The sequence below is a fragment of the Felis catus genome, chromosome B2, assembly GCF_018350175.1.
Source record: "Felis catus isolate Fca126 chromosome B2, F.catus_Fca126_mat1.0, whole genome shotgun sequence".
Lineage (NCBI taxonomy): Eukaryota > Metazoa > Chordata > Mammalia > Carnivora > Felidae > Felis > Felis catus.
In genome coordinates, this window is record NC_058372.1 from 97,441,983 (window position 1) to 97,469,755 (window position 27,773).

Here is a 27,773-nt window from a genome sequence, read left to right on the forward strand (position 1 = left end):
ACCTGCTCAAGGATTAAAAAGTATGGAATAAAATTTTAAAAATTAAAGTCACTAGCTTTTTAAAATTAGAATTTTTTTTATTATTATTATTTTAAAGTAAATGACCTGGGGTATCTGCATGGCTCAGTCACTTAAGCATCTGACTCTTCATTTCAGCTCAGGTCATGATCTCACAGTTCATGAGATCGAGGCCCATGTTGGGCTCTGCATGCAGAGCCTGCTTAAGATATTCTTTCTCCCTCTTCTACTTCTCTTCTCGTGCTCGTGTGATTGCTCTCTCGCTCTCTCAAAAATAAATAATAAATAATAAATAATAAATAAATAAATAAAAGTAAACTGAATGATCTGACTTGGAGTATCACAACTCTAAACTACAAAAATAAATAAATAAATAAATAAATAAATAAATAAATAAATAAACAAACAACTCTAAACTACAGAATTGAATTCACAAACTACCAAGGAGTTCAAGTCCTGGCTCTGCCACCTACTAGCTGTGTGATCTTGGGATGGTAACTCAGCATCTCAGTGCCTCAATTTCTTTACCTGCAAAACAGGAATAATAACAGAAATAGTTCTCTAAACATAAGATCTGTATAATGAAAAGATTGGTAAATATAGGAAATATAGGTCAACCAATTAATAAGACTGTAAAACACTTTATAGGTACTTTATTTTTAATTTTTTTCAAACATTGATTCACTTTTGAGAGACAGAGACAGACCACAAGCTGGGATGGGACAGAGAGAGAGAGAGAGAGAGAGAGAGAGAGAGAGAGAGAATCTGAAGCAGGTTCCAGGCTCTGAGCCATCAGCACGGAGCCCAATGTGGGTCTCTAACTCACAAACCATGAGATCATAACCTGAGCTGAAGCTGAACACTTAACCCACTAAGCCGCCCAGGTGCCCTACACTGTATAGGTACTTGTTTGAATTTTTAAAGTTTTAACACTCTGGCTTTTTTAATGCTTACCTACCAACTGGCTCTTTTTATTATTATTATTATTATTTTTTAACAGAAGTTTTATGTATAAAGTAATTCCGTGATTTTTAATTTTCAAGTTTTTCTATTTCCCACCATAAAATACATGACTTGATATTCTCCATAGTACCTTTCCTCTGGATTAGATCAGTTGACTCAGAATTAGTAATTACTTAGTACATTGCTAATTAGAATATTTAGTAAAATATATTCCAATAGATATATTATGACTTTGAAATGTATTTTATAGAAAAAATTTTGAGAATTGTTAGAATATACTATTTTTGTTTCTTAAAGTAACCTGAAGATACTAAGGCCAAAGATTTTGAGAAAAACCTAGAAATGAGTTATAGTATCAAAAAAATGTAAGATTTCTATGTATTTTAGGATGAAACATTACTTAGCTCTTTTATCTTTTTATTGTTAACCAAGAAATATATGTTGTGTAAGATTCCCCCCTTCCAAAGATTATTACATTGATTCAGTGGCCAGCAACTATTTCTTAAGTACTTCCATATTGGTATACCACTGTGTTAGGAGGGGTATAAAAGAAGTATAAGAAGTTTACAATTTAGTAAAGGAAATAACATGAATAAATGCCAGACAGTGTTGTAGAGTGGAAAGAGGCCCAACCGAATCAAGAGATAGGAATTCCAGTACTTACCCAGATACTATGTAGCTGAGTAGCTTTGGGCAAGTCACTTAACATCTCTGGGTCCAAGTATCTCATTTGTAAAATGATACAACTAATTTCTTTCATTCTTTTGAGCTGTAACAAGTCTATTTTGAGGAGTTGTGCTCATTAGTACGCGTTATGAGTACGTCAGGAGTTAAAAGTAAGGATAGTAACGATTGGGAAGACTCTGAGGAGACATGCGACTTAAGGAGGAAATTGATCTTGACCTTGATAGGTGAGTAGAATTTAGATGAGCAAAGTGAAGGTATTTCACCATAATCTGAAGCCAAACACTGAATGTTTCAGGAGGAACAGAAGATACTTTCCTAATGAGAGTACAGTACATGTTAGAAAAGAGGAATAAGCATGAAAATTTCAGACAGATCCACCATAAAGACCAGGCAGAGAAATTTAGACTTCTTACCATGATCCACAAGGAGTCATTTTAGATTGAGCAGGACCATGGTACATAAAGTAATAGGATGATTAATGGGGCAGTACACTCTAGGAAAGGTTGTAACTTACCAGCATGTTCTAGTGGGTCAGCAAATAGTATCTCCCCTTGGAAATGCCCATCTTTCAAGAAGGAAAACTTGGATAAATAAACCAACATGCTAGGTAATTGTTTGTTACCTTTTATGCAAGGTAACAGAGAGAGCCCTACCCTTTTTATATTTTATGGTACTTTCTAGTCATTCAACAGGTATTTCTTGAGTACTTAATGGAAGGTTGGCATAGTTCTAGGTGCTATAGGGGGGTACTAAGGTGAATAAGAGTTAGTCTGTACACTCATACAACTTTAATTTAGAAGAGAAAATATGATCAGTACATAGATCACTGGAGTGTGAGGCAGATTATAATTAGTACTATTGGATCAGTGTGAACAGAAAGTTGTGGGTAATTAAAGAGGAACTAGGCCTTAAAGGCTGGAGGGTTGAAGATTCTGCTGGCATGGAGAGGAGAGAGTGTGAGGGTAGCTGTTTGGTTGTTCCTAAGAATAGGGCATCATGGGGGCAACCTTTGATCTCTTCCTCCTCTGAGGTTTTGTGTTTTTATGAAAAATACGGAAGTAGGAAATGGCAGAGTATATTCAGAGAATTGAAGATTCAGGAGGGTTCTACTTCCGTTAATGACAGAGTAGCACCTATTTGACTAACCCACCTTTAGATCAGAGCTGTAACTCTGGACAAAATCTAAGAAATAACTGTCTGGGAGGCACTATTGAACAACCAAAAGCAGGGAGAAAGCTCAGGCATCACTTGGAAGAAAGGAAAGACACTGGTGAGTTTCTTATTTTTGTAGGTTTTTGTTTTGTTTTTTTGCCAGAGAAGAGATCACAGTTGTTTTCATATGGAACATCTAAAACTCTGTAGAAACCTGAAATATTCCTGGCTTGAGGAATGAGAAGAGAGCTGGAAAATAAGAAAAGAAATGATGGAACAGAGAGAACCACAGAGAAGAGCCCAGAGTTCTTCACAGAGACTGCCCAAATCTTGGGCTGACCTGTGAACTGCACATGCACAGCTAACACTAAAAATACTGAACAGAGACTTCAGCTGCTGCTCATCATAGAGGAGACAGAGTTTGGAGTTTGGGACTAGCCAAGTTAATTACCTGCTAAAATAGCAACAATAGAAAATCAATATACTTTGGTAGAATAAAAAGAATTCCAAGTCTCTAACAACATATCATTCACCTTATCTAGAATACAATCCAAAACTGCTAGCTGTGTGCAGACACAGGAAAATCTCATCCATTTTAAAAGAGAAATGATAATCAACAGAAACTGACCCTGAGAGGATACAGATGTTGGAATTAGAGGGAAGGATTTTAAAGTGGGTTTTTTTTTTTTTTTATATCTACAGTCAAGGATATAAGGGAAAATATACTGGTAATGAATAAACAAATAGGAAATCTTAGCAAAGAAATTGAAACTAAAAAAAACCAAATAGAAATTCTGAAACTAAAAGTTGAGAATTCTAGATCTAAAAATTTTTAAGTTTATTGTACTTCATACCAAACTGTAGAAGAGTAGAGTTAGTGAACTGATAGGTCAATAGAAATTATGCGATGATCTGAAAAACAAAAGTGTTGAGGGGGAAAAAAAGCAAAACCTCATGACATAAACTATATCAAAAATCAACTATATCATTGGAGTCCTAGAAGGAAATGAGAGAATGGGGGTGGAAAAGTTTTTTAGAGAAATAATGGCTGAAGTTTTTCCAAATTTAAGAAAAGATATAAATTTACAGATAACAGAACCTCAACAAACCCCTAGCAGGTACAAAGAAAATCACTCCTAGGAACATCGTAGTCAAATTGTTGAAAACCAAAGATAGAGAAAATTTCGAGGCAGCCAGGGGCACAACAGTATGATTGAAGACTTCCTATCAAGAAGCAATAGACAAACAGTGCAATATCATCTTTAAACTACTAAAAAGAAAAATCACGCAACAATCAAGAACTCTTTTTCCAGACAACTTAAGGGTCATGGCTGGAATTTAGATAGTATGTAGGAGAGTGGTATGCACTGAGTCAGAATAGATAGGTTGAAGTCAGTATAAAGGGGCTTGCATATCAGGTGGTAGAGTTTGAATTAGAACCTTCATCAGCATAAAAAAAACTTGTCATTTTTTAACAGATCTATATTGGATAATCTGCCAAAGTTGTATAAGATTGTCTCTGCTGCTACCATATATGGAACCTTTGTGCATTAGATAAAGCTCCCCAAGATGGGCATGGAGCTAAGTGAGCAAATCATGCCCTTATGTGCCCCTTCCTCTAGATTGATGCTACCCCTCATCAGGGTCTGTGGCTTGGAATGCAGAACATGGGTTGAATCTGTGCTCCCAGTTGCCCCCTAAAACAGGTGTACATGCTAGATTGGAAAGAACAAGATGAATATGAGGGAAATATTTAAGATCGGATGCCGAGAGGTCTCAGGGCCAAGGGCATGCCACCTAGGGCTCTGATGTTTTCAGTTTGGATGACCAGAGGGATGGCAGGACCCTTGACAAATACCTGATATAGGAGAAGGGGACTTACAAGCAACTGGAAATCTAAGACTGAAGATACAGATCTGGAAGTCATTTATAGAGATGTGTTAGTTTGAAGTTGAAAGGAGTCCATGAAATCACCTGAACTGACACTGAAAAAGGAAGAGATGAGGGGTGTGGATGGGATTGGAAAATCTTACCATGGGATTTAGTGGAAGGAAACAGAGTCAGGGTCCTAGTACAGCTGAATCAAAGGGGCATTAGAAACAACTAAAATCTCCCACCATTTCTTGAATAATTTTTTTATTTTTATTTTTATTTAAAAATTTTTTTAACGTTTATTTTTGAGACAGAGAGAGACAGAGCATGAACGGGGGAGGGCCAGAGAGAGGGAGACACAGAATCTGAAACGGGCTCCAGGCTCTGAGCTGTCAGCACAGAGCCCGACGCAGGGCTCGAACTCACGGACCACGAGATCATGACCTGAGCTGAAGTCAGCTGCTTAACTGACTGAGCCACCCAGGCGCCCCTTGAAGAATTTTTTTAAATGGAAGTAATTTACTAGATTGGTAACATCTTGGGATTTGGAGGTTACTATGTAAAATGTGTTAATAGATGAATATAACAAGCCTCTGCTCTTAACTTAATCTTACTGTTTTCCAGCCTTAATATATGTGGAAAAACTCTGTAAAATATAAATTATCATTCACACTTACATGGAGATACAAAAATTATCTTACATACATTTTCCTCCAGTTTTATTGAGAAATAATTGACATACATCACCATATAAGGTTTAAAGTGTACAGCATGATGATTTGACTTACATATATTGTGAAATGTGATTACCCACAATAGGTTTAGTTAACATCCATCATTTCATATAGATAAAAAGAAAAGGAAGAGTGATTGTCTCATAACTGAAAGTTTGCACCTTTTTACCACATTCCTCCATCTCCCTTCCTCCCAGCTTCCCACCTCTGGTAACCACAAATCTGATCTCTTTTTCTATGAGTTTTTTGTTTTTTGTTTTTTAGATTCCACATATAAGTGAGTTTAAGTTAGTCTGTTAACTAACAAACTTAAAAGATGTACTGCTGTTGAGTATCTAAAGTTCTTACATTTTATTTCCCGGATTCCCTTTTGCTTCCCATCTAATTAAAACAAACTAAATAACAAAATAAGCCTTAAAAAGAAATAGAAAAAGAATAATTTAGGCATGTATTTATTTGTAGCAAAAAATATTACAGATATACACAGATACAAATAGAATTATGTAGATTTTTTTAAAAAGCAGGGCAAAGAGAAAATAGAGAATAATTAAGTTGAAAGGAAAAGTTAGTATATGTAAATGCATGTCATAAACCTCTACAAGGTTCTTACACTGCACAATTATATCAGCTGTCAGCTTCTCCCAAAGAGGGGGAAAGATGTTCAGTAAGTTATAAGACATAAAATTAGTTACTCAGGAGAAGTGAAGCTTTTTCTGGCACTTGGACCCATAGGGACTTGTAAAAGATGCCAGCAGACAGTTTTCTCAGCACTATTTCTGCTGTCAGTACAAGTTTGTATCACACAGATTCTTATAAACAAGCTGGGGCCCTTATGACAAAGTACTGTTCAATGAGACTAGTGCTATAAGAGGTCAAAAATGCCTTATAAGTAAGCTTTTCTATTATCAGGTTGATCCAGAGAAATGGCTTAGAAATTGGATAAATGCTTGGAGGTTGGATAGACTCATGTTCAAACCTTTCATGAATGTTGTACATTTTAATAAAAGTTGAGTAGCAGATAATTCAAGGTTGTCTTTTTGGTAAGAAGATGGAGTGAAGAATTCTATTGGTCTTAGTCTGAAGCATTTGGCCCTTTGTGTATCTAACAGCACAGAGAGGCATTCAGCCTTGCTCTAATTAACTTTTTAGTATCTTTAGAATATTAATTAGTATTTTTCACCAAGTATTTCCATGATTTTGAAAGCAGAAGAGTGGGAGGAAGAAAAATTCTTTGATATCCATTTCTTTTCCAACTCTGATTAGGCTTTTTCAGTATCCAAGTCTGAGAGGGTTGGGGAGAGTCCGTGAACTCTCACAGGGAAAAGCAAAACAAAAATAACAAAATCTCTGCATTTGTAAGACTTTAACAGTTTCAGAAGTCATCATCCTCAAATTTAAAATAAGTTACTTGCAGGTGCCTGGGTGCCTCAGTTGTTAGGCATCTGACTTTGGCTCAGGTCATGATCTCATGGTTCGTGACTTCAGAGTCCCACATCTGGTGAGCACAAACCCTGCTTTGGGTAAAAACATGAATCTGCTTTGGGTGTGCCCCGCTTCTGCCTCACTCCCTCCTCCCTCCCTCCCTCCCTCCCGCCCTCCCTCCTTCCCTCTCTCTCTCTCTCTCCTCTCTCTCTCTCTGTCTCTCTGACCCTTGCCCACTTGTGCCCCCCCCAAAATAAAATAAAATAGGTTACTTGCTATTCTATATCCTCTTGCTTTTTAGTGTCTTAAATGTCACTTTTCGTGCCTCCTTGCTTTGATTTCCAAAGGAAGGAGTTTACACTGATGAACGTTTCTTTTCAAACGCACGTTTAGAACCAGTAGCAAAGGTGTAGACCCTCATTTGGGGGTAATCTTTCAAATTTCTTCTGGATAGATCTCAAAGCCAGGCAAATTTAGAACAGTCTTTCCTCCAACAGAGATGTAGCAAATACTGCCCTCTACCGAGGGGATACGCAGGATGGCTTGACTATGTTAATGATCAAGTGCTAGTCTTCAGTTACTGATTTCAGTGAATTTGGTGGAATCATATTGTTACTAATTACTTCATCATTACTGTATACATTCTTATTAAAATCATTATATTAAAAAATAGAAAACATAAGGGATGAAACATTTTAGCCTTGGCCACATACATTATTACCTCTGTCGTCTGTACAATCAGATATAATGTCTGAGGCATTAATAATAATGTTTAAATTTCCATTTGTTTTAAACCAGCTAATAAAATCTTTTTACTAGTGGGAAATTAGAAGGAGGTTGTTACCGTATTGTTTTCATAAATGAGTTTGTAAAATGCAGTAATGATGAAGTAATTAGTAAAAAAAAAAAAAAAACAGGAAAAATGTGGAGATAACTTAAAAACACAGCGTTAGAAGAATGTGAAAAAGTAGGAAATCGTTAGCATCATCATCATTATTAAGAGGCACCACTGAATGTAAGCATCAATACAGCTCCAAGAAAATACATAAAAATTTTGGTTTTCTGTGCTACAGGCTATAAATCAAATATTTTTGTGACAGTTGTTGGAGTTTATATTTCCTAAATGAACTGGAAGTATTCCTGGGAATAAACCCAGCACAGTGCTTTTCATCCAGCAGGTACTCAATAGATCTGATTTGATGTGGTTTGTGTTTTAAGAAAGTTGTCAGTTCTGGAATCTCCAGACTTAGGTATCTCCAGAATTTGGAGATTTATTACATACAGAAAGCTAGTCAAGTCAGAGTGAGGAAAGAGTGCAATCACCTCTGGTTTGCCACATAGATTTTTTTGTTGCCATTGTTATTATACACTCCATTAAAAATGACACGCACAACCCCAAAAGAGTACTGCGTTAGCCCATCATTATCTCGAGGGGATAGAGAGTTTGCTAAAGATCCGGTAGATTTGGGGAGAACTAGCCTTCCTGCCATTGAGACTCTAAGTCAAGGAGTAAATCTTTCCCTCAGCACACCAGAGAACATTTTCTGAAGTAGAGTGTGTAAGAGATGGTAGTATTTTCTGGAATAGTGAGCTATTTCCCAGTTGGATGTTATGGACTTCATATTAATGTGATTTCTCATATTAAGGTGCCGTATTACCAGTCTTGGGAAATTATGTACTCTACAAATGCACACATTTCAGTGCTTTGTTTTTCTAGTTATTATCTTTATTGATTTGGTGCACATAGTTGTTTTAACAAATTCATATGATATTTTTAGTTTGTTTTGAAAAGGATGCATTCATCCTAATTAAAGTGTTTTTTTCCCTATTAAAAAGCACTTTTCTTTAAGATATGATGTATTGTCATTTCTGTATACACAAAGCAAGATGCCATGCATACTTGCGTAATGAGGGGCTATCAGGGTAGCACTACAAGGAATTTATAAAGAGAAGTCTATACAGATAAAGAGTAACCCTTAGGACAATATAATCTAGACAGCGCTTGAAATAATAATCATCCTACTTGAGCTGAAATAATGGTGGCAGAGCAAGCATTAGCCAGGCAGAGAAAAAAGAAACTCAAGCTGACAGCTCATTCGTGTGTGCTGAAGTGGACCAACCACTCATTGCAGGGCAGAAGGCAGCCTGGTGGTAACGCTCGTGCATTTCACACTGGCGTGGCTTTGAGAAAATCCCCGCTCCTGGCACCAGGGTCAAACCGAAGCAGACAGCTGTGCCGTTTCTCATACAGGAGAAAGAAGACAGCAGGCAAGCTCTTTATTCCTAAAAGTTTTTTAGAAAAACTGTGCTACATATAATCCAGCTGTATACTCCCAGTAATTAAGGAAAACAAATGCTCTTTGCAAACTCATTATAGATTTAAAGTTCTTTAGGTTTTCATCAGGTTTCCACAGAAACAAAGAGTTTGAAACAATAGTCGAGAATGCACAAACCATCGAATAAGTGGATTTTAATTGTTTCTGTTTAGAAAATTATTCAGATAGCCAGCCACATCAGAGACTATTAAACTTTTTAATTGCTCAGGTAGAAAGATGGAGAGTGCCATCATTATCTATCATAAGAAGAATCTGCATTAGATAATGCTACTTGAATTTTGAGCTAGAATAACATACTCAAGGATGCTACTAACTGAAGTGGCATTTAGTAGTCGAAAATAATCATATGCTTTAATTATTCATAGGACACAATGCATGAATTTATAATACTAATTATGGTTTCAAAAGGTGTCTTATGCTATGGTTTACTTACATAAGAGGATCAACTAATGCAAACAAAAGTATAAATACTTACAACTGCTATAAGATCATGTGCATGCAATTTTGTGGTGTGTTAGGTCAAAAGAGTAGAGAAACGTATCTTTTGTGTTTTGCGAAGTTCTTGTGAGAGTTAGTACAAAATTTGTATTTGTTAAGCATTCAGTAATTACCATTGGTTCTGAAGAGGACTTGGTGATCATGTGTTTACCTGTTCACTAGTCTTGTATTATGCAAGATCGTGTTCCCTGGGCTGGTAGGTGCTCCAGACACTTGGGTGGACAAGATAGTACTGACCCTCCTGGGACTCCCAGTCTCGTACAGTGGAGTAAATGAGGGTGGCAAGTGCAGCTTTGAATAGATTTGTAACTCCTCAAGCTCTTTAGTATATGCATTTGCGGTGACTGTTTTACACATTCACTCTTCATGATTATTAGGGAAGAGAAGAGGCAGGGGATTAAATAACTGAAAAGCAGGGGCGCCTGGGTGGCTCACTTGGTTAAGTGTCTGACTTTGGTTCAGGTCATGATCTCACAGTTTGTGAGTTCGAGCCCTGTGTCGGGCTCTGTGCTAACAGCTCAGAGCCTGGAGCCTGCTTTGGATTCTGTGTCTCCTCCTCTCTCTGCCCCTCATGCTCATGCTCTGTCTTTCAATAAGATATAAATGTTAAAATTTTTTTTTAAACAGCTGAAAAACAAAACCAAAGAGTATACTTTGCAATCAGTAAAGATCTTCAACATTGTTTTGCTACATCATTCAGTTTTTACTCTTTTGTCATAATACATTTTATTTCCCTTTTGGAAAATGCAGAAAAATCTATAAAATAAAGAAGATCATAAAATATTATAAAATATAGACTTCTAAGTCTGTCACTATCTATAACAATTGTTAGCATTTTTACGTATTTAGTCTTTTTCCTACATATATATTTTGAGCAAAATAGGTACCTTAGTATAATTATAATTTTGAAGTATGAGTTTTTCACTTAGCTTTTTATCATAAGCATGTTTTCATATCATAAAATGTTTCGTAAACATTATTATTTGTTGGCAATATGTTCCATTATGTCAACATGCCATAATTTATTGAGCCTTTCCTCTGTTGTTTTATTTTAAAGTTGCTTTTAGTTCACATAGTTATAAATAATCCTGTATATAGCCTTTGGTTGGATTTCTGGTCACTTCCTGTAGATTGATTTCTAGAAACAGAATGATTGGGTCAAGTCGATGACTTCTTTTAGGGCTCTTAATACAATCCAACAAAATATTTTTGGAGCATCTGAACTAATTTACTCTCTTAGCAGCAATGGATGTCTCATTACCTACTTGCCAGCATTGAGTAGTATAATTTATTTTTCTTTGCAAAATTGCTATATGAAAAATGATATATCATTCTTATTTTGTCTTTCTTTGGTTACTAGTGAGCTTGACTATATTTTTCATTTGTTTATTAGCCTCTTCGACTTTGCTTTTAGTTCAGGAATTATGTATTCGTATCCTGTGTCCATTTTTCTGTTGGAATGCTCTTATAATTTTAGTTTCATTGCAGTCAGTCCTTATCTCTCTCAGTTGCCTTTTTCATGCCAGCTTGTTTTCTCTCTGTGACTTTGTTTTTATTTGATTGGTCCATGTCTTCTGGTATTCTATTGGGATGCCACATAATTTTCTAGCTTTTTTTCCTTCTAGCTCTTGTATACAGTTAATCACCAAGTTTTATTTTTAGACATGAGTTCTGTGCTACACCATAAAAATGCCATAATTGATTAAGAAAAATAAATGAACATAAAACAAATGACAGTATGTGTCTTTACATATCCTCATCAATTATGTAAGACCAATCTTGCTATAAAAGCTAGACATACTTTTCTACGTGTGCTGGACTTGCTAAGGACTTTTAAAATATGGGCTTTTCCTAGTAAACCTCTCTGTAGCAAGTATAGTGTTTCAGTTAGCTATTGCTACATAACAAATCACCCCCAAAATTCAGTAGCTTAAAAAAAGAAGCCTTTATTATTGCTCTCTAATCTACAGGCTTAGCTGGAAAGTTCTTTTAATATATTTTGGATTCACTTATGCATCTGCAGTCAGCTTTGCTGATCTTGGTTGGGTTCTCTCATCTACTATGGGCAGGTGGGGCAGCAGGCTGGAGGCTGGCCTCAGCTGCTTTCTCAGCTTAGACAGTTGGCTCTTCTTCTTATGTTCTCTTCTTCTTTGGGAGTCCAGCCCAGCTGTTGCAACAGAATGAGCAGAAGTGTGCAAAGCCTCTTGAGACCTAAGCTCAGAACTGGAAAATTGTGACTTTCGCCTCATTCTGTTTGTTGTGGTAAATACAAGTCTGGCCCAGATTGAGGAGTTGGGCAGACAGATGCTAAGACATGGAAGAGATCGAAAGTCACAATCTAAAGAGTGTAGACAAGGAGGCAAGAACAATTGGAACCATTATGATAATTAGACTACCCCACAAAGGCATTCTTTATTTCTCCAAAAATATATTAAATGGGTTTAAACTGAAAATTTTTAAAGAGAATTTTTAAGTTGCACTTGAATGCCCCAAGCATATTTAAATACCGAATACTAGGGGAAGTAAGGGTGAGTAGTCCTGTGGCAGCATACCATTTGGAGGGTGCACAGGGCTAGATGAGATAATTTGTCAGCATCTATATGTGTTTCGATGAAAGTGTTTACTAAATTTCTGTTATATAATCAGAAGAAAAATAAACTTACAGACATATTTAAAATGCATCAAATATTAAATTTGAACAAAACTTTAACATCTTTTCAAATTTGTAATGAGAAAAGTTGCCTCCATTAACATAACTTTTTAAAAATCAGCTTTGGGGGTGCCTGGGTGGCTCAGTCGGTTAAGCATCCGACTTCAGCTCAGGTCATGATCTCACAGTCCGAGAGTTTGAGCCCTGCGTCGGGCTCTGTGCTGACAGCTTGGAGCCTGGAGCCTGCTTCAGAGTCTGTGTCTCCCTCTCTCTCTGCCCCTCCCCCTCTCATGCTCTGTCTCTCTCTGTCTCAAAAATAAATAAAAACATTAAAAATTTTTTAAAAATAAATAAAAACCAGCTTTGATTTGAAATGGATAAGTGCAGTTCCTGATTAAAGAATTTTAATGATAATCAGAAGAAAACTTGAAGAGAAATTTTTGATAGTTACCATCTTGTGTGAAGAAGAATCCTTATCCACCTAGGAAATGTGAGAAAGTCTTCCACTTCCAATAATGGTGGACTCTGTCAGTAATTTGCACTGATCCTGTCGTTAGGATGATGAAGGAAGATGGATGAAATAAGAATTAGGATAAGCTAGCTGCTGAAACAAACAACTCCAACTCTCAGAGGCTGAACAAATGAACGTGTATTTCTTGCTCATATCACCATCCAGTGTAAGTTGGCCAGGACACTGCTCCATGTGGTCCTTCATGGAACCAGACTTTGTCCCTGTTGTGCTTCCACCCCTCCTTCGAGTCCTCAGAGCTCTCTGTTCAGCATGCAGGTAAGTCAAGGCAGTGAGGATCCTGTGGGCCAGATCTAGAAGCCATGCAGATCACTTTCCTTTACATTCCACTGGCCTTAACCTGATCACACGGCCACACCTAAGTGCAAGAGAGTCTGGGGAATAGTGTCTAGCTGGGTGCCCAAGAAGATGAGGAAAACATGGATAGTGGTGAGTGCTAGCAATCTTTAAAAAAAAATGAGCTGAGTTGAACTGAGCTTACTTTTGGCAGCCTCACTGGATCAGCAGGACAAAAGTCAGAGCTTAGCACCAGCCCAGGATGGGGACCTAGTAAACTACCCCCACTTTGGATGGAACCTTGAAGGACTGAATGCTAGGAATAAGTGTGAACTAGAAGTCAACTTGCTCTCTCGTGGACTTCGGTCAAATTCAGTGAGCCAAGTGACTCAGAATACTTCAAGCCTCGAACTTGGCTTTATTTCTATGAGTGTTTTTTTTTTCCCCAAGATATACGAAGATACACAAAGCAAACATATGAGGAGACAAGACACTGTGGATGTGAACAAGAACAAGAACAAATGATAAAATTAGGAACTCCAGATATTGGAATTATGAGTCTCTATTTTAAACAACTAACCTTACATATTCAAAGAGATTTTTTTTAATAGGCTTGGAAATTTAAGTGTAGGGATCTAGAAAGGTACATCGGCTTTGGAAAGAACCAATAGAAATTCTAGACCTATAAAGTACCATAACCAAAACAACTCAATGGATGAGTTTAAGAGCAAATAAACCAGAGCTAAAGAGAAATATAGTGGACTAGAATATGGGTCAGAGGAAGCTATCCACGGTGAGTCATGAAGAACTGAAAAAGGGAAAATACAAAATAAAGGAAAAGCAATGGAGAATATGAAGTTTAGCTTAGGTTCTCTTAGAGTACCAGAAGGAGAAGAATGATGGAGCATGGAGCAGAGGCAATATACATGTACAGATGGACTAGATGTGGTCTGACATTTATGGAGAAAAGGAATACAGCACACTCATCATCAAGCTTGCATGGAGAAAATTTGCTCAAATTAAAACATGACATAAATGGAAATATATCAATCTGGGCTGTGACAAAATGGATTTTGACATCACTAGGCCTTTGATTAGGGAACTCTGGCGCTTGGCCGCAAAAGCTAAACGTGAACTATTGGGAGATGCTACCATTCACCTCATCCCCTCTGTCTGGTTTTCCTAGTGTGAAGAACATAACTATATAACTGAAGTCAAATTTCACCCCAAATATGAAATCCCTTATCCTTTTGTCAGACTGTACAGGAGAAAATATATGTTCAGCCTTATGTTTTATTTTCTTTTTAAATGTCCCTGAAAAAATAATACTTCCATGATGAAGAAAACCTTGGAGGGAAAAATGTCCATGAAAAAACTGATATTATGATCTCACACATATGAGATAGGGTATAAGATTCCAATTATAAAAAATGACCCCCCACCAGAAATACTATTTTTGTTATTTAAAAGTAACACAGTTCATGGGGCAGGGATGGGGGGAGATCAAAAAGGTATAACAAAATTAATCTTTGATTCCACCACCCAAAGATAACCACTGTTAACATTTTGATCTATATCTTTCTCGACTTTTCCTACATGCATACTAAGATATACATCAAAGGCTTGCCTTGGGAATGGGGAATTTGGGCCAACTAAGAAAGAATAGGAGTTTTTTTTGTAGGTGGTTCAATTATTTTGGAGATAAATGGGTATAAAAGAAAGAATAAGTCTGCTCTTTGGGCTGTGTTGTGTTTTATTCACACATTCATTTGCTAATTCATTAAGTATTAAGCACTTCCTATGTGCTATGGTGCCATGTGCCCGGGTGGGCGCTCTTCATTCTGTGGGCCTGGGGCCTTCCCCCACCTGTAGTGCTAATGGTATTACCAAAAAAGTGGGAGGGGGCTGGCCTGAGACATGCTATTTTTGTCATCTGTAAATATGACTTCATGGAGCGCTAACGTGCCTGGCTGACAGAGACCGCAGCTTTTACCTCCTGAGTGCAAAGGCAGGAGCAAACTGGAGTCAGCCGAACTATTCACTTGTTTGGGCTCCCTGGCCTCATGAGCTCAGGAAAAGGTTATTTGATAGTTACTAGAAGAGTAGCTACTACTCATTAAATATCTGTTGTATGCCACATAGGTACCGTGCAGATACCATTTCATTTGCTTTTCATGTGACCTCTGAAAATTAATTTAAAATTATATTAATAAATCAATAAAATAAATGTGCTTTTCACATGACCACTTTACTAACTAACATTTATTGAGCACTTACTATGTGACGGCCACTGTTAGAAGATTTTACACGAAGTCAGTACAGCGAAGCTTCAGGACAAACCTGTGAGACATGTCCTGCTATGATCCCCAGTTTACAGATGAGGAGATGGAAGTTCAGAGACACTTGCTCAAGGTCGCATGACTGGATGTGACCAACGATTCCAAAGTATAAAGTATGTTTTTGCCCACAACTTTAACTTATTTTATTAATGAAAAATCGCATTTCTGAGTAATAAAAAAACAAACAAACCCATCTCTCACCAAAATCAATTCTGAGAGTTTATCACTTCTTGGATACTTCAACATTGAATGTAGTATAAGAAAACACTCTTTACTAAAGATTTCACATTTTAGATTAATATTAATCTAATGTTGGAGCTGATTTCCTTGGTTAATGATGTCCTCCTTCAATTAATACATTTCATTCTTAGGTTTTATTTATTTACTTACTTATTTATTATTATTTTATGTTTATTTATTTATTTTTTGAGAGAGAAATAGAGACAGAGACAGAGAATCCCAAGCAGGCCCCGCACTGTCAGCACAGAGCCCCACGCAGGGCTTGAACTCAGGAACCATGAGATCATGACCTGAACCGAAATCCAGAGTCGCGTGCTTAATTGACTGAGTCACCCAGGTGCCCTTCTTCTTATATATACATTATATATATATATGTATACACACACACACACACACACACACACACAACACACACATATATGTATATATATATATTTTTTTTCTTTAGTGTTTATTTTTTTTATTTTTGAGAAAGAGAGAATGTGCGAGCGGGGGAGGGGCAGAGAGAGAGGAAGACACAGAATCTGAAGCAGGGTCCAGGCTCTGAGGTGACAGCATAGAACCTGATGCAGGGCTCAAACTCACAGACTGAACTCATGGACCAGAAGTCAGAGGCTTAACTGAACTGAGCCACCCAGGTGCCCCTCTTTTTATGCTTTTAAAGAAAAAATTATATTGTTACCTCTCTGCAGCCTAAGTTGGGATTTCTTTGGCAATGAATAACCTTTACTAGTTTTAATGTTTTTTGTGGTGGTGGTGGTGGTGGTAAAATAATATATAATATAAAATTTGCCTTTTTTTTTTTTGTGGCCATTTAACCATTTTTAAGAGTGAAGTTCAGTGGCATTAAGTCCATTCGGGCTGTTGTGCAGCCCCCACCACGGTTCATCTCTAGAACACTTTCATATTCCCAGACTGAAACTCAGTATCCATTAAACAGTCACTCCCCAGTGCCCACTGTTTTTTTTTTTTTTAACCATTGTTTTAAACTGTATAAAGCTTAATTTTCTTTACATGAATGAGCACGTAATTTTTTAGGGATATGATATTTGCTAATATAATGGCAAATGTAGAACCTACTGACAAAGGTATATAATTTGTAAAAATAGCTGAGTGGGCAAAATTCTGATTTTCAGTTGCCCTAGGCACTCCAGTGCACTTCTGATGATGATTTTCCTTGGGCATGTAGTTATACTGATAGAAATCACATCCGTGCATAAAGAATGAGTTTAATTATACATAACTACATACCTAAGATGAGGTTTTACATTTTTTTACATATACTTTCTGATTTACAAAAGATGAGACACTAAATTCTCACTGATCTTAAAAAAGTAGTGTGTCACCCTCAGAGCGAGTGTCCTATTGTATGAGTTACACTCTGTATCTTGCCTTCCCCCTCCCCCTTTAGGGAATTGTTTTCCTTCTAGGGGATTCCACAGGCTCATTTGGTCCCTGCTGTGACTCTGAGGACTGGCAAATGCACAAAGACTGATTTAGGGGTTTGGATATGGTGGATGGGGGAGCAATGCTAACTGGTCCTATTTAGAGCGACACTTTACATCCTCAACTCGTCTATATTGAGCCTAATCATTTGAGCTCAAGATAATAAAAATAAAAAGCAGCCAAAGTGATTTGAGTGCTAATGTATGCCCTAGGCACTGTGGTAAATGCTTTGCCTGTATTATTTTGTGTCATCTTCACAATCCTGTGAGATAGGAATCAAACTCCCATTTATAGATGGGAAAACTAAAGGAAGAGAGGGTGCCTGGGTGGCTCAGTCAGATCATCTGACTCTTGACCACAGCTCAGGTCATGATCTCATGGGTTTGTGAGATCAGGCTCTGCGCTTACAGCATGAAGGAGTTCTTGGGATTCTCTCTCTCCCTCTCTCTCTGTCCCTCCCCGCTTGCTTACTCTTATTCTCTCTCTCTCTCTCTCTCTCTCAAAATAAACATTAAAAAAAAAAAAACTAAACTAAAGGAAGAGAAAGATTAGGTAGCTTGCCAAAGGTGCACAGTTAATAAGTAACAGACTGAGTATTCACTCCTGGTTCTTAACAACAGGCTTGACAGCAGGGTTCCCTTGAAGACAGCCAAGGTTAAACAAACCAACAACCCCACAGTAGAGTCCCTATATGGCCGAGTGAGTTGGGGAGCCTCAGCTAAGGCCAGGCACTGGGTCTGGAGGTAAAGGCTGTCCAGCCAGGGAGGGAAATGGGAAAGGCAAGGGTCCCCTCTTCCAGGCCCATTTGGTACCTGGTTGGTGAGAGGAGATGTGGAGAAGGGACATCTCTAAGCAGATTTCCAAAGGAGGCAGGACATTCTTTGTGCTTCTTTGTGGCCCTGTCTCCAGTCTCGTGCGCCTTTGCTCAGGGTCTGATAATTGTTGCATGCTTTTTTTTTTTTAAGTTTATTCATTTATTTTTGAGAAAGCAAGAGAATGCATGAGTGGGGGAAGAGAGAGAGAGAGAGAATCTCACACATTGTCAGTGTGGAACCTTACTCAAGGCTCGATCTAATGAACTGTGAGATCATGACCTGAGCGGAAGTCAGATGCTCAACCAGCTGAGCCACCCAGGCGCCCCAACTGCTGCATCCTTCTTAGAAGCTGCTCTCGCTTGAGGGAACCACTTCCCCAGAGCTTCACTCTCTGATTTACTCTCACCTCCCCACACTTCCGTGAGAGGTCTACTTTCCTGAGTGACTGGATTCAGCTGGTTGCCGGGAGAGTATAGGCTTAAATAGATGGGCTCTGTAGTGGAAATGACTGTCTCTCCTTGTCACAAGTCCCTAATTCTCCCAAGAACATAGTCATACCTACATTTCTGGAAGAAGTTTTGATGCAAATAACTCAAGGAAGGGAGAGGTTTTTGGACAGGGTGGAGTGTTGGTGGATTCTGCCCGAAACTGAGAGGCTTCACAGCCTGTGTCCCAGAATGTGTTTGCAGATAATTTTCACGATTTTCATGAGCTAAATTCATGTTTCAGGAAGAAGTGCCTTACGTTATAGGTGGAGCCTTTGTGAATAATTTTGTGAGCCTTGAGTGTTGGACCCTCCTCACATCAAGAGGGAACATGTTGCACCAACTTATGCTCAAGGTCTCTGCTTCTGGTCAGGAAACCCTCTAGTATCTCCTATAGAAGCTGGCAGTGTTCACTATCTTGCTCTTGAACATGTGTACTTGAAATTCAATGGAAGATTTTTTCTGATGATTTTTTTATTATTATTTTAATGTTTAATTATTTTTGAGAGAGAGAGAGAGACAGAGCCTGAGCAGGGGAGAGGCAGAGAGAGAGGGAGACACAGAATCCGAAGCAGGCTCCAGGCTCTGAGCTGTCAGCACAGAGCCCGACGCGGGGCTGGAACTCACAAGCTGTGAGATCATGACCTGAGCTAAAGTTGGATGCTTAACTGACTGAGCCACCCAGAGGCCCCATTTTCTGATGATTTCATACTGAAACATAGTCTGTATTTCAAAATGGTGACATCAGAGGTGACTTGCCATCGTAAGATAGCGCCATTTAGTGGTAGTGACAGTTTGCGGTTGAGCCATAAGAAGGATTTGTTGGGACACGTTTACAGTTATGTCATAGAAATAAAAAAAGTGAAGGCTGAGTTTAAGACAGGGACCTACAACCTAACAACTGAGGCAGCTCAAGATACTCTTTCACTCCTCACCACACTCTGTCCTCTCTCCTGCCCCTTTCCTCCATCGCTATTACAGTTTCGGTAGACACTGCTCTTCACCTGCTGTGAAAACTGCTCCATTTGGTCAGGTTACCCCAAACCACCCCCTAGATCCGACCACGACCAGAAAAGGAGGTGTTTTCAAATTAAGGCAGGGCAACCAGAATTGGCTTTAGGTTTCTAGTCTTTACTTCATTTTAATTACAGCCACTTGGAGCCAGTGACTATCTGGAACTGTCAAAGAATTTCGATACAGTATTTTTACGAAACATTCCACAATTTACGCTGGCCAAGAGGACGCAAGCTCGAAGATTCATAACTCTCATTGATAACTTCTATGATTTCAAGGTAAGGATGTAGTGCGTTTTCTCAAGACTAAACATTTTGAACTGTGGAGCCAGCTTGCCTGGGCTGGAATCCTGGTTTATTCTCTGTGCCTCAGTATCCTCCTCTGCAAATTGGGGATAATAGGATTTGCCTCAGAGGATTGTTGTTGTTGAGGGCAAAATAAGCTAATCCATGAAGAACACTTAAAACGTTGTTTTGGTTGTTTTGAGGATTAAATGAGCATGTAAGGCAACTCGAATATCATGTGGCATTTGAGGGCAGGAGGAAAGTACCAGAATCCACTAGGAGGGAGAGGTGAGATTTTAATGTTTCATTAATTCATTCATTCAGCAACCTTTTTCATGCTAAGCAGTGCTAAATGCTAGAAATTCAATGACAGGCGAAGCCAGGTCTAGTGCCTGCCGTCATAGAGCTTATAGTCTAATGTCAGAGAAACATTAATCAGACATCCACAGAGCTAAATGTGAAGTCACCACTGAGGACTGATCTCTTGGAAGGAGAGAGAGGAGTATGGTGCCCTGAGGGTCTGGGGGAGAGAAGGCTGATCTTTGGAGGTGGGGGGTGGGGGTGGACACAGGGAAGGCCTGCTGTGGACCGCCTACATCAGAATCCTCTGGGCTGCTGAAGGCCCACATTCCAGAGCCCATCCTGTCCCCAGCCCAGCAAATGAGCCCTAATCCCAGGGCTGTTCATCTGCAGATTCACAAGCTCCTCCACCACTCCTTATAAATGCTGGAGAAGCCATGGCTAAACTCCAGTGCAGGTTGAAAATGGGTCACCAGGGGGCATGTTTGCAGCTTGCAGCAAAGGCCCTGTGGTAGGCCTGAGCACAAAGGGCAACCAGCCTGGCTCAGGCACGGTGCCGAGAGGACTCTGGCACAGTGAGTCACCTCAAAATGTGCCACACACTCCAATGGGGCCAGCATACACATGCTCAGCTAGACAGGAGAGGAAGGAAGCTAGGGGATCAAGTCCGGTCTCTTGTCTCCTGCATCACTTATCCAGACAGCCTGCTCTGAAATAATCATGTGGGGTCCAGCATGAAGGGAGTGAGCCTGGAGGTGGCCCTCTGTTTTTAGAGGGCAATGCTTCAAGAAGAAAGTGGCAGAGGGGCATTAGTAGGTGGTTCTTAGAGTAAGAGGATTGATAAACTCTTACTTGTTCATGTTTCAGCTAGGAATAACTTAAGGAAAACATATGCCTCCCCCCCAGTCCTATCTCACTCCCCATTGTTTCACTTCTTAATTAATGGGAAAGAAGATTTCTGTGGCAATATGATGGAATACCAGAACCACTCTCCTAACGTTTGCTTTAACTATATATCACACATGTAGGGCTGATATTCTTTTTTTAGAGAATCATTGAAATTCTCTTATTTCAGAAGTTGGGAGCGCTAAACAGACATTATTCTAGAATGTATTCATGGAAATTTGTGAAATCAGAGTATTCCTATCTCAATGATGAAAGAAGTGTCATTTGTGATTAAAAAGAATTTGTAAGAGGAGGTAGGAGACCGTCTGGAGATGGAAAAACTAATCCCAATGTCAATACATTATTTTAAAGTATTGGTATCGTTGTTTAAATAATGATTTTTTAAAGGATAGCTGTGAATCCTGAAAACAAATTCAGGACTTGTTAAGCATCAAGAAGAGTATGTATTATCTTTAAATTTGTGGACATAGAGTTTATAAAGATATAAAAGCTGTTTCCAATATATGATCACATAGGCACACTCAAACACGTAATCAACAAATATTAATGCCAAGCTTAGTCTTTTTGAAGAATGTCTTAGTGTAGGATGCTGATACAAATGTAGGTTCTAGAAATTCAGGGTGTAATTAGAGTAGCAATGCATTGAACTTAGCAGTCACCTCTGCAAGAAGCATCTTTGATGTACACAGAGACGGGCTCCAACCAGCCAGGTGTAAATGTCAACATCAAGGTGTAACGGAAAGACCACTGGACTTCAGATTGGGAGACCTGAGCTGGCATCACGAAAATCTTTGCTTCCTACTTTACAGGATATTACAAGCTGTAAGGAAATATTTAGAAACGTACTATGCAGTTTAAAAATACCACTTTAAAGAAACACAAACTATTAGGAAGAATACAGACGTTCTAAAAGCGAACATCTAAACTCCCTGTAATGACAAACACAATTTTATTTCATGAGAGATTTGCTCTTACTTTCGAGTTGTGACATGTAAGGAGTCATACCATTTCCTCATTCTCCTCTCTTTCAGGTGCGCATAATTTGTTCTGCATGGACTCCTATATCAAGCTTATTTTTGCATCAACATCATGACAGTGAGTTGGAGCATAGCAGAATACTGATGGATGACTTGGGGCTGAGCCAGGTAGGCAATATTAACATAATCTCTTTTTATTATAAAACAGCCTAATTGTTTTGGGTTTTATACGTGGCTACGTTTTGAAGAAGGAATGCGATACGTATTTAACTATTGACTTGCTGCTTTCTTCTAAAGCCATTATAGCAGACTTTCTCTCAATGTCACTAAAGTAGAGAATAAAATCTTAGGGTGGAAGGAATCTTCGTGATCATTTTTTGCATATAACGAAAACGAAGACCAGAGAAGGGGACCAGTGGGCCTGTGATCATCCTGCTGACTAATGGTGGGCAGGCCAGAAGCTGGACACCAGGGCACCTGTGTCTGGTGCTGGGCTCATTCTGCTACACCATGCTGCCTTTTTCTTTCTTTTTTTTTTTTAATTTTTTTCCATGTTTTTATTTTTTGTTTTTGAGAGAGAGAGAGACAGAGCATGAGCAGGGGAGGGGCAGAGAGAGAGCAAGACACAGAATGCGAAGCAGACTCCAGGCTCTGAGCTGTCAGCACAGAGCCCGACATGGGGCTCGAACCCACGGACCGTGAGATCATGACCTGAGCTGAAGTCAGATGCCCAACTGACTGAGCCACCCAGGCGCCCCACCATGCTGCCTTTTGTAGATATTCTTCGTGTCTACTGGACTTGTAGAGTGCAAGATACAGTATCCAAGCATGCAGGCTGACTATTCCAGGACCGTAGAGTGCCTGGCAAGACCCTTGGTTTAAAAAGAAGTCCATCTTTCATCTCCCAGCACCTATTCCATAAACATGCTATAGAGAACCAGCCAGTGCTGGCTCAGTCCTGCTGGAGCTTGGGGTCTGGTGATTCACCCCAGGCCAACCTAAAGTGATTTTACATTTCCTTATTCTGTATGAACATTACAGGGGCTATTTCTCAACAGTTGAAATATTAGTCAAAATTTTAAAGCTATCCATAAACAATAATCTCCAGAATGAGGGGAGCCCATTCTTCCAACCCCAGAGTTGAAAGACCATCTGGAGTGAGGAAACATTTCCTTATTGACCCAAGTAGAAATTATGCAATCTTAGGAGTTTGGGGAAATGAGGCCTATAATTCATTAAAAGGTGAACTTCTGGGGCACCTGGGTGGCTCAGTCAGTTAAGTGTCTGACTTTGGCTCAGGTCATGATCTCACATTTGTGAGTTTGAGCCCCATGTCAGGGTTTGCGCTGACAGCTCAGAGCCTGGATCCTGCTTCGAATTCTGTGTCTCCCTCTCTCTTTGCCCCTCCCCTGCTCACGCTTTGTGTCTCTCTTTTTCTCAAAAGAGAAAAAACATTAAAATGTTTACTAATTTTTAAATAATTATTAAAATGTAATAATAAATAAACATTAAAAAATTTAAAAAAAAAAGAAAAAGGTGAACTTTCAGGGCACTTGGGTGGCTCAGTCAGTTAAGTGTCTGACTTCTGCTCAGGTCATGATCTCACAGTTCGTGAATTTGAGCCCCACATTGGGCTCTTTGCTGACAGCTCAGAGCCTGGAGCCTGCTTTGGATTCTGTGTCTCCATCTTTCTCTGCCCTAGCCCACTCATGCTGTCTCTCTCAAAAAATAAATAAACATTAAGAAAATAAAATTAAAAAATAAATTTTGAATATTTTTTTAAAAGTGAACTTTCAAAATATGACTGCTTAAACCTATGTGTAAAAATAAATAGCTACTTATAAATCTATATGCTAAGAACTTTCAAAATGGTGGTTTCTTTAAGAACGATACGTGTATCCAAATAATATCTTTTACTGTTTGAAAAAATACACTGGAGGGGCTATATGATCTCAGTTTCTAAAGTTTTTTAAATCATTGGCACTTCAGTTTTTCTCCCTAGGATCAGGGTTCACTTGTAGGGTAAAGTAAGCTCAACATGTGGGGCCAATAATCTATGAAGGAATGAGGGCTTTGGACCACAGGGTCATGCAGTTTTGCAGTAGGTCAGCCAGGAATACGTGGACTAAGGAGTCAAGAAGTTTTCTCTGAAGAAATGTGGTAGAAACCCCTAAGGAAAGAGACACAATTTCTCTTTCTCACTTACTGGCCACAAGCCCATGTTGCTATCACCAGTCCCAGGCTGTTTGCTGCCCTCACTGAGGGATCCCCGACTTAACCGTGGTTGGTGGGATCACAAAATGTCCCAGCAGCTCAAGACCAAAGGGCAGCTCTGCCTTCCCAAAGTAGGCTTCCAGGCCACTCTCTAGGCCCACAGGGGACCTCTGTGTCAGCCCATTAGGAAAAGGTTCTGCAGGAGTTTATCCTCAGGGCCTCTGGTTGGGAATGTGGCCCTGCCTGTGACGCTTCAGAGGGACGTGTCAGCCTCTTCCAAACTTGCCAGAACTGCTGTGTTTTGGGCATTACTTCCTTCTGGTGTGCACTTTTGGAGAAAGAATTCTTTTCTGTCTGACGTGTCCTTTCTTCAGATTCTGCAGAAAACTTTCATCATGCAAAAACTTTCTTCATGCAAAAATGTTCATATTTGGATTTTGGGGCATTGTTTCAGCTTTAATGATTCTTCTTATGTTTTGCCTATCATTTTCTCCCTGGTAATTTGTTCTGTCCTTTGATTATTGGCTTAAATTAGTGGATTCTCTAGTATCCAGAGAGATTATTATATATGAAAAGAGATTATTATATATGAAAAAAAAATGTATGAAACATTTTAAAATCTAAATCAAAAAAAGTAAACCTAAAAAGTTGTTTTAACCCTGTGCTTAGTTTTGTAAATCTTCATTTGTGGTAGTTTTAATTGGTGCTGGGTTGTTTCCTTTGTTTTGTTTTGTTTTGTGTTTTGGTAACCAGGACTCAGCAGAAGGACTCTCCATGTTTACCGGAGAAGAGGAAATCTTTGCGTTTCAGCGCACGATTTCCCGGCTCACAGAAATGCAGACTGAGCAGTACTGGAATGAAGGGGACAGAGGCAAGAAGTAACTGTGACTTTTTCATGAATAAAACTCAGGACAGATGATCACGGCGGGGAGAACTCTTCATTATGGAACTTGAAGGAATCGTTTTCTCATCGTTAATTATGCACTTTGTCCTCTGGACCATTTTTATCTAAAATTTCCCTCAGAGATGTAGTGGTGGATTCGTAAGTCAAAGCCATTTTTGTAGGTTTACTTTTTGCCTATTTATTTGGCTTTATTTCTGCACCACAAAATTAAAATCATCACCCCTGAAGATTAATGTAGGACCAGACCTTTTGGTTTCGTATTAAGCCACTTGAATGATCCTTGAACACACACACACACACACACACACACACACACACACACACACACACATACACACACGGTTAAATGCGGTGTCGTTATGGAAATCTCCGAGCTTTGACTGCATAGTAGCCTCATGATACAAACGCATCTTTTATGAGAGGGGAGAAAAACCCCTATATTTCAATTCAAAGCCAAGAAACTTTCTGATCTTATTATAAACTAAAGAGAATAACATTTTAGAATATGGGCTTATATGTGTGATTTTGGGGGGCCAAGAATGACACTAAATCTCCCAGGCTTTCAGGATTCCTCACAACCGAGGGTATGTTTTTTTACCTGCTATCAAGCTTGGCAGAGGCAGGACCAGATCTTCAGTGGACATGAAGTTGCCCGAAAAAAATTGAGGATGACACCATAGAATAAGGAGCGAGGGTGTCAAATTCTAACCCGCAGGCAGATCCCCCAAGTCTGACTGCCAGTAGAGGAACAGATGCCAGGAATAGGGGCCAGCGAGAGGGTGTCAGGAGGGGACAGAGTCCTGGGCACACAAAGTAGCAGAGCGGATTCCAGCTCATCTGATGCCAGCAGGACCCCAGTAGACGGGAGGCTCTGCCCAGCGCTCGGACGCCTTTGCTCTGGCTGCCAAATGCCACTCCCCACTCTCGCCTCTGCTTCTGTGGTGAGATGGACTTAACCGTAAATGGGAAGGAACACTGATGAACCTGCTTAAATAAAATCTGACTTGTCCTTCATCGAGGTCTTTCCTTCCTTCATTCAAGTACAACCTGACTTTGCTATTATCCCAGAAGGGATCTGAGTTGAGGCTGTTAATAGGATCTAAATCCCTCTTCCAGGAAAAAAGAGAAAAGGAAAACTGCGAAATCTATAACATATTGTGAAAATCAAATACGTGGGGGGAGTAGGCACAGTTCAAATGATGACGGTTGTCAACACAAGCCCTTTTGAATCTTTTGAATTTATACGTGAATCTATCCACATGGGTCTATTTTGGACATTAACCTAAGTCAAGCAGATAGATGGGTAGGGTACCCAAGTATAGAGAGAAGTTTAAATCAAGGATTCTGAAGATTAACTGTGGGTTTAAAAACATTAAAAGTTTTTTATTTCTGGGGTGCCTGGGTGGCTCAGTCATTTAAGCGTCTGACTTCAGCTCAGGTCACGATCTCATGGTTTGTGAGTTCGAGCCCCACGTCGGATTCTGTGCTGACAGCTCAGAGCCTGGAGCCTGGCTTCGGATTCTGTGTCTCCCTCTCTCTCTGCCTCTCCCCTGCTCGCACTCTGTTTATCTCTCTCAAAAATAAATAAACATTAAAAAAAATTAAACTTTTTTAAAATTGAAGTATAGTCACACAGTGTTGCATTAGTTTCAAGTGTACGTGATTCCACAAGTCCGTACATTATGCTGTGCTCACCACAAGTGTAGTTATCATACAACGCTATTACAGTACCATTGACTATATTCCCTATGCTGTACCTTTTATCCCTGTGACTTATTCATTCCATAACTGGAAGCTTCTATCTTCCATTTCCCTTCACCCATTCTGCCCATCCCCCCAGCCTCCTCATCCCTGGAAACCATCAGTTTGTTCTCTGTACTTGTGGGTTTGTTTCTGCTTTTTGTTTGTTTGTTTTGTTTTTTAAATTCCATGTGTGAGTGAAATCGTATGATATTTGCCCTTTTCCGTCTGACTTATTTCACCAGCATAATACCTTCTAGGTCCATCTGTGTTGCTGCAGATGGAAAGATCTCACCCTTCTTTATGGCTAAGTGTAAAAATATCTTCATTGAAGTGAAACAAAAAGCGTCAGGCTCTGGGCTGATGGCTCAGAGCCTGGAGCCTGTTTCCGATTCTGTGTCTCCCTCTCTCTCTGCCCCTCCCCCGTTCATGCTCTGTCTCTCTCTGTCCCAAAAATAAATAAACGTTGAAAAAAAAAAATTTGAAGTGAAACAAAAAGAGTTCAAAAACATGCCAAATAGGTTAAGGGGGACAAAGGTGGGATATATCCACTGTCTGCCAGATTTATTGCTAGATATTTATATTATCTCAGATAAAAAATTTAGCCTAGAGAGTTATATAATCATCCCTGTTTATAGATAAGGAACCAAGGCTTGGAAAAGTTAAGTAGGTGGACCTAAGATTCACAACTACAAAACTCACTTGTGCTTTATACCACATCACCTCTACAAAAAAGAGGTTATTTTTAATATTTTTATAAAAACTTCAGTGAATATGAATTTACGACAGAACCATTGCTTTGAACTCTGTAAGTATAAAATGTGTAACTTGTTTCCATCAATCTTAGTTTTTTGCTTTTCACATTTCTTTGGCAATTGTGCTATACCTTAATAAAAAGACCGTATGAACGGATGGACAGACAGACAGATGGCCAGCCTGACTGATAGAGGAACTGTCTCTGAGGGTGTGGGT

At 39.1% G+C, this 27,773-nt stretch overlaps 1 protein-coding gene across 2 annotated transcripts in view; it reads left to right on the plus strand.

Annotated features, from left to right (window-relative positions):
* Window positions 1-26,075, plus strand: part of AFG1L (AFG1 like ATPase) — a 200,802-nt gene extending 174,727 nt beyond the window's left edge. Inside the window, exons 12-14 of one of the 2 annotated variants that reach the window (XM_006931927.5) lie at window positions 19,614-19,754; window positions 21,998-22,111; window positions 24,911-26,075. In XM_006931927.5, coding sequence (XP_006931989.3) covers window positions 19,614-19,754; window positions 21,998-22,111; window positions 24,911-25,039 — 384 coding nt within the window. In that variant the 3' untranslated portion in view covers window positions 25,040-26,075. Of the gene's footprint in view, window positions 1-8,980; window positions 9,117-19,613; window positions 19,755-21,997; window positions 22,112-24,910 lie in introns of those variants that run through there. The other variant, XR_006598149.1, reaches the window with a different exon arrangement.
* The last annotated feature ends 1,698 nt before the right edge of the window (window positions 26,076-27,773 follow it).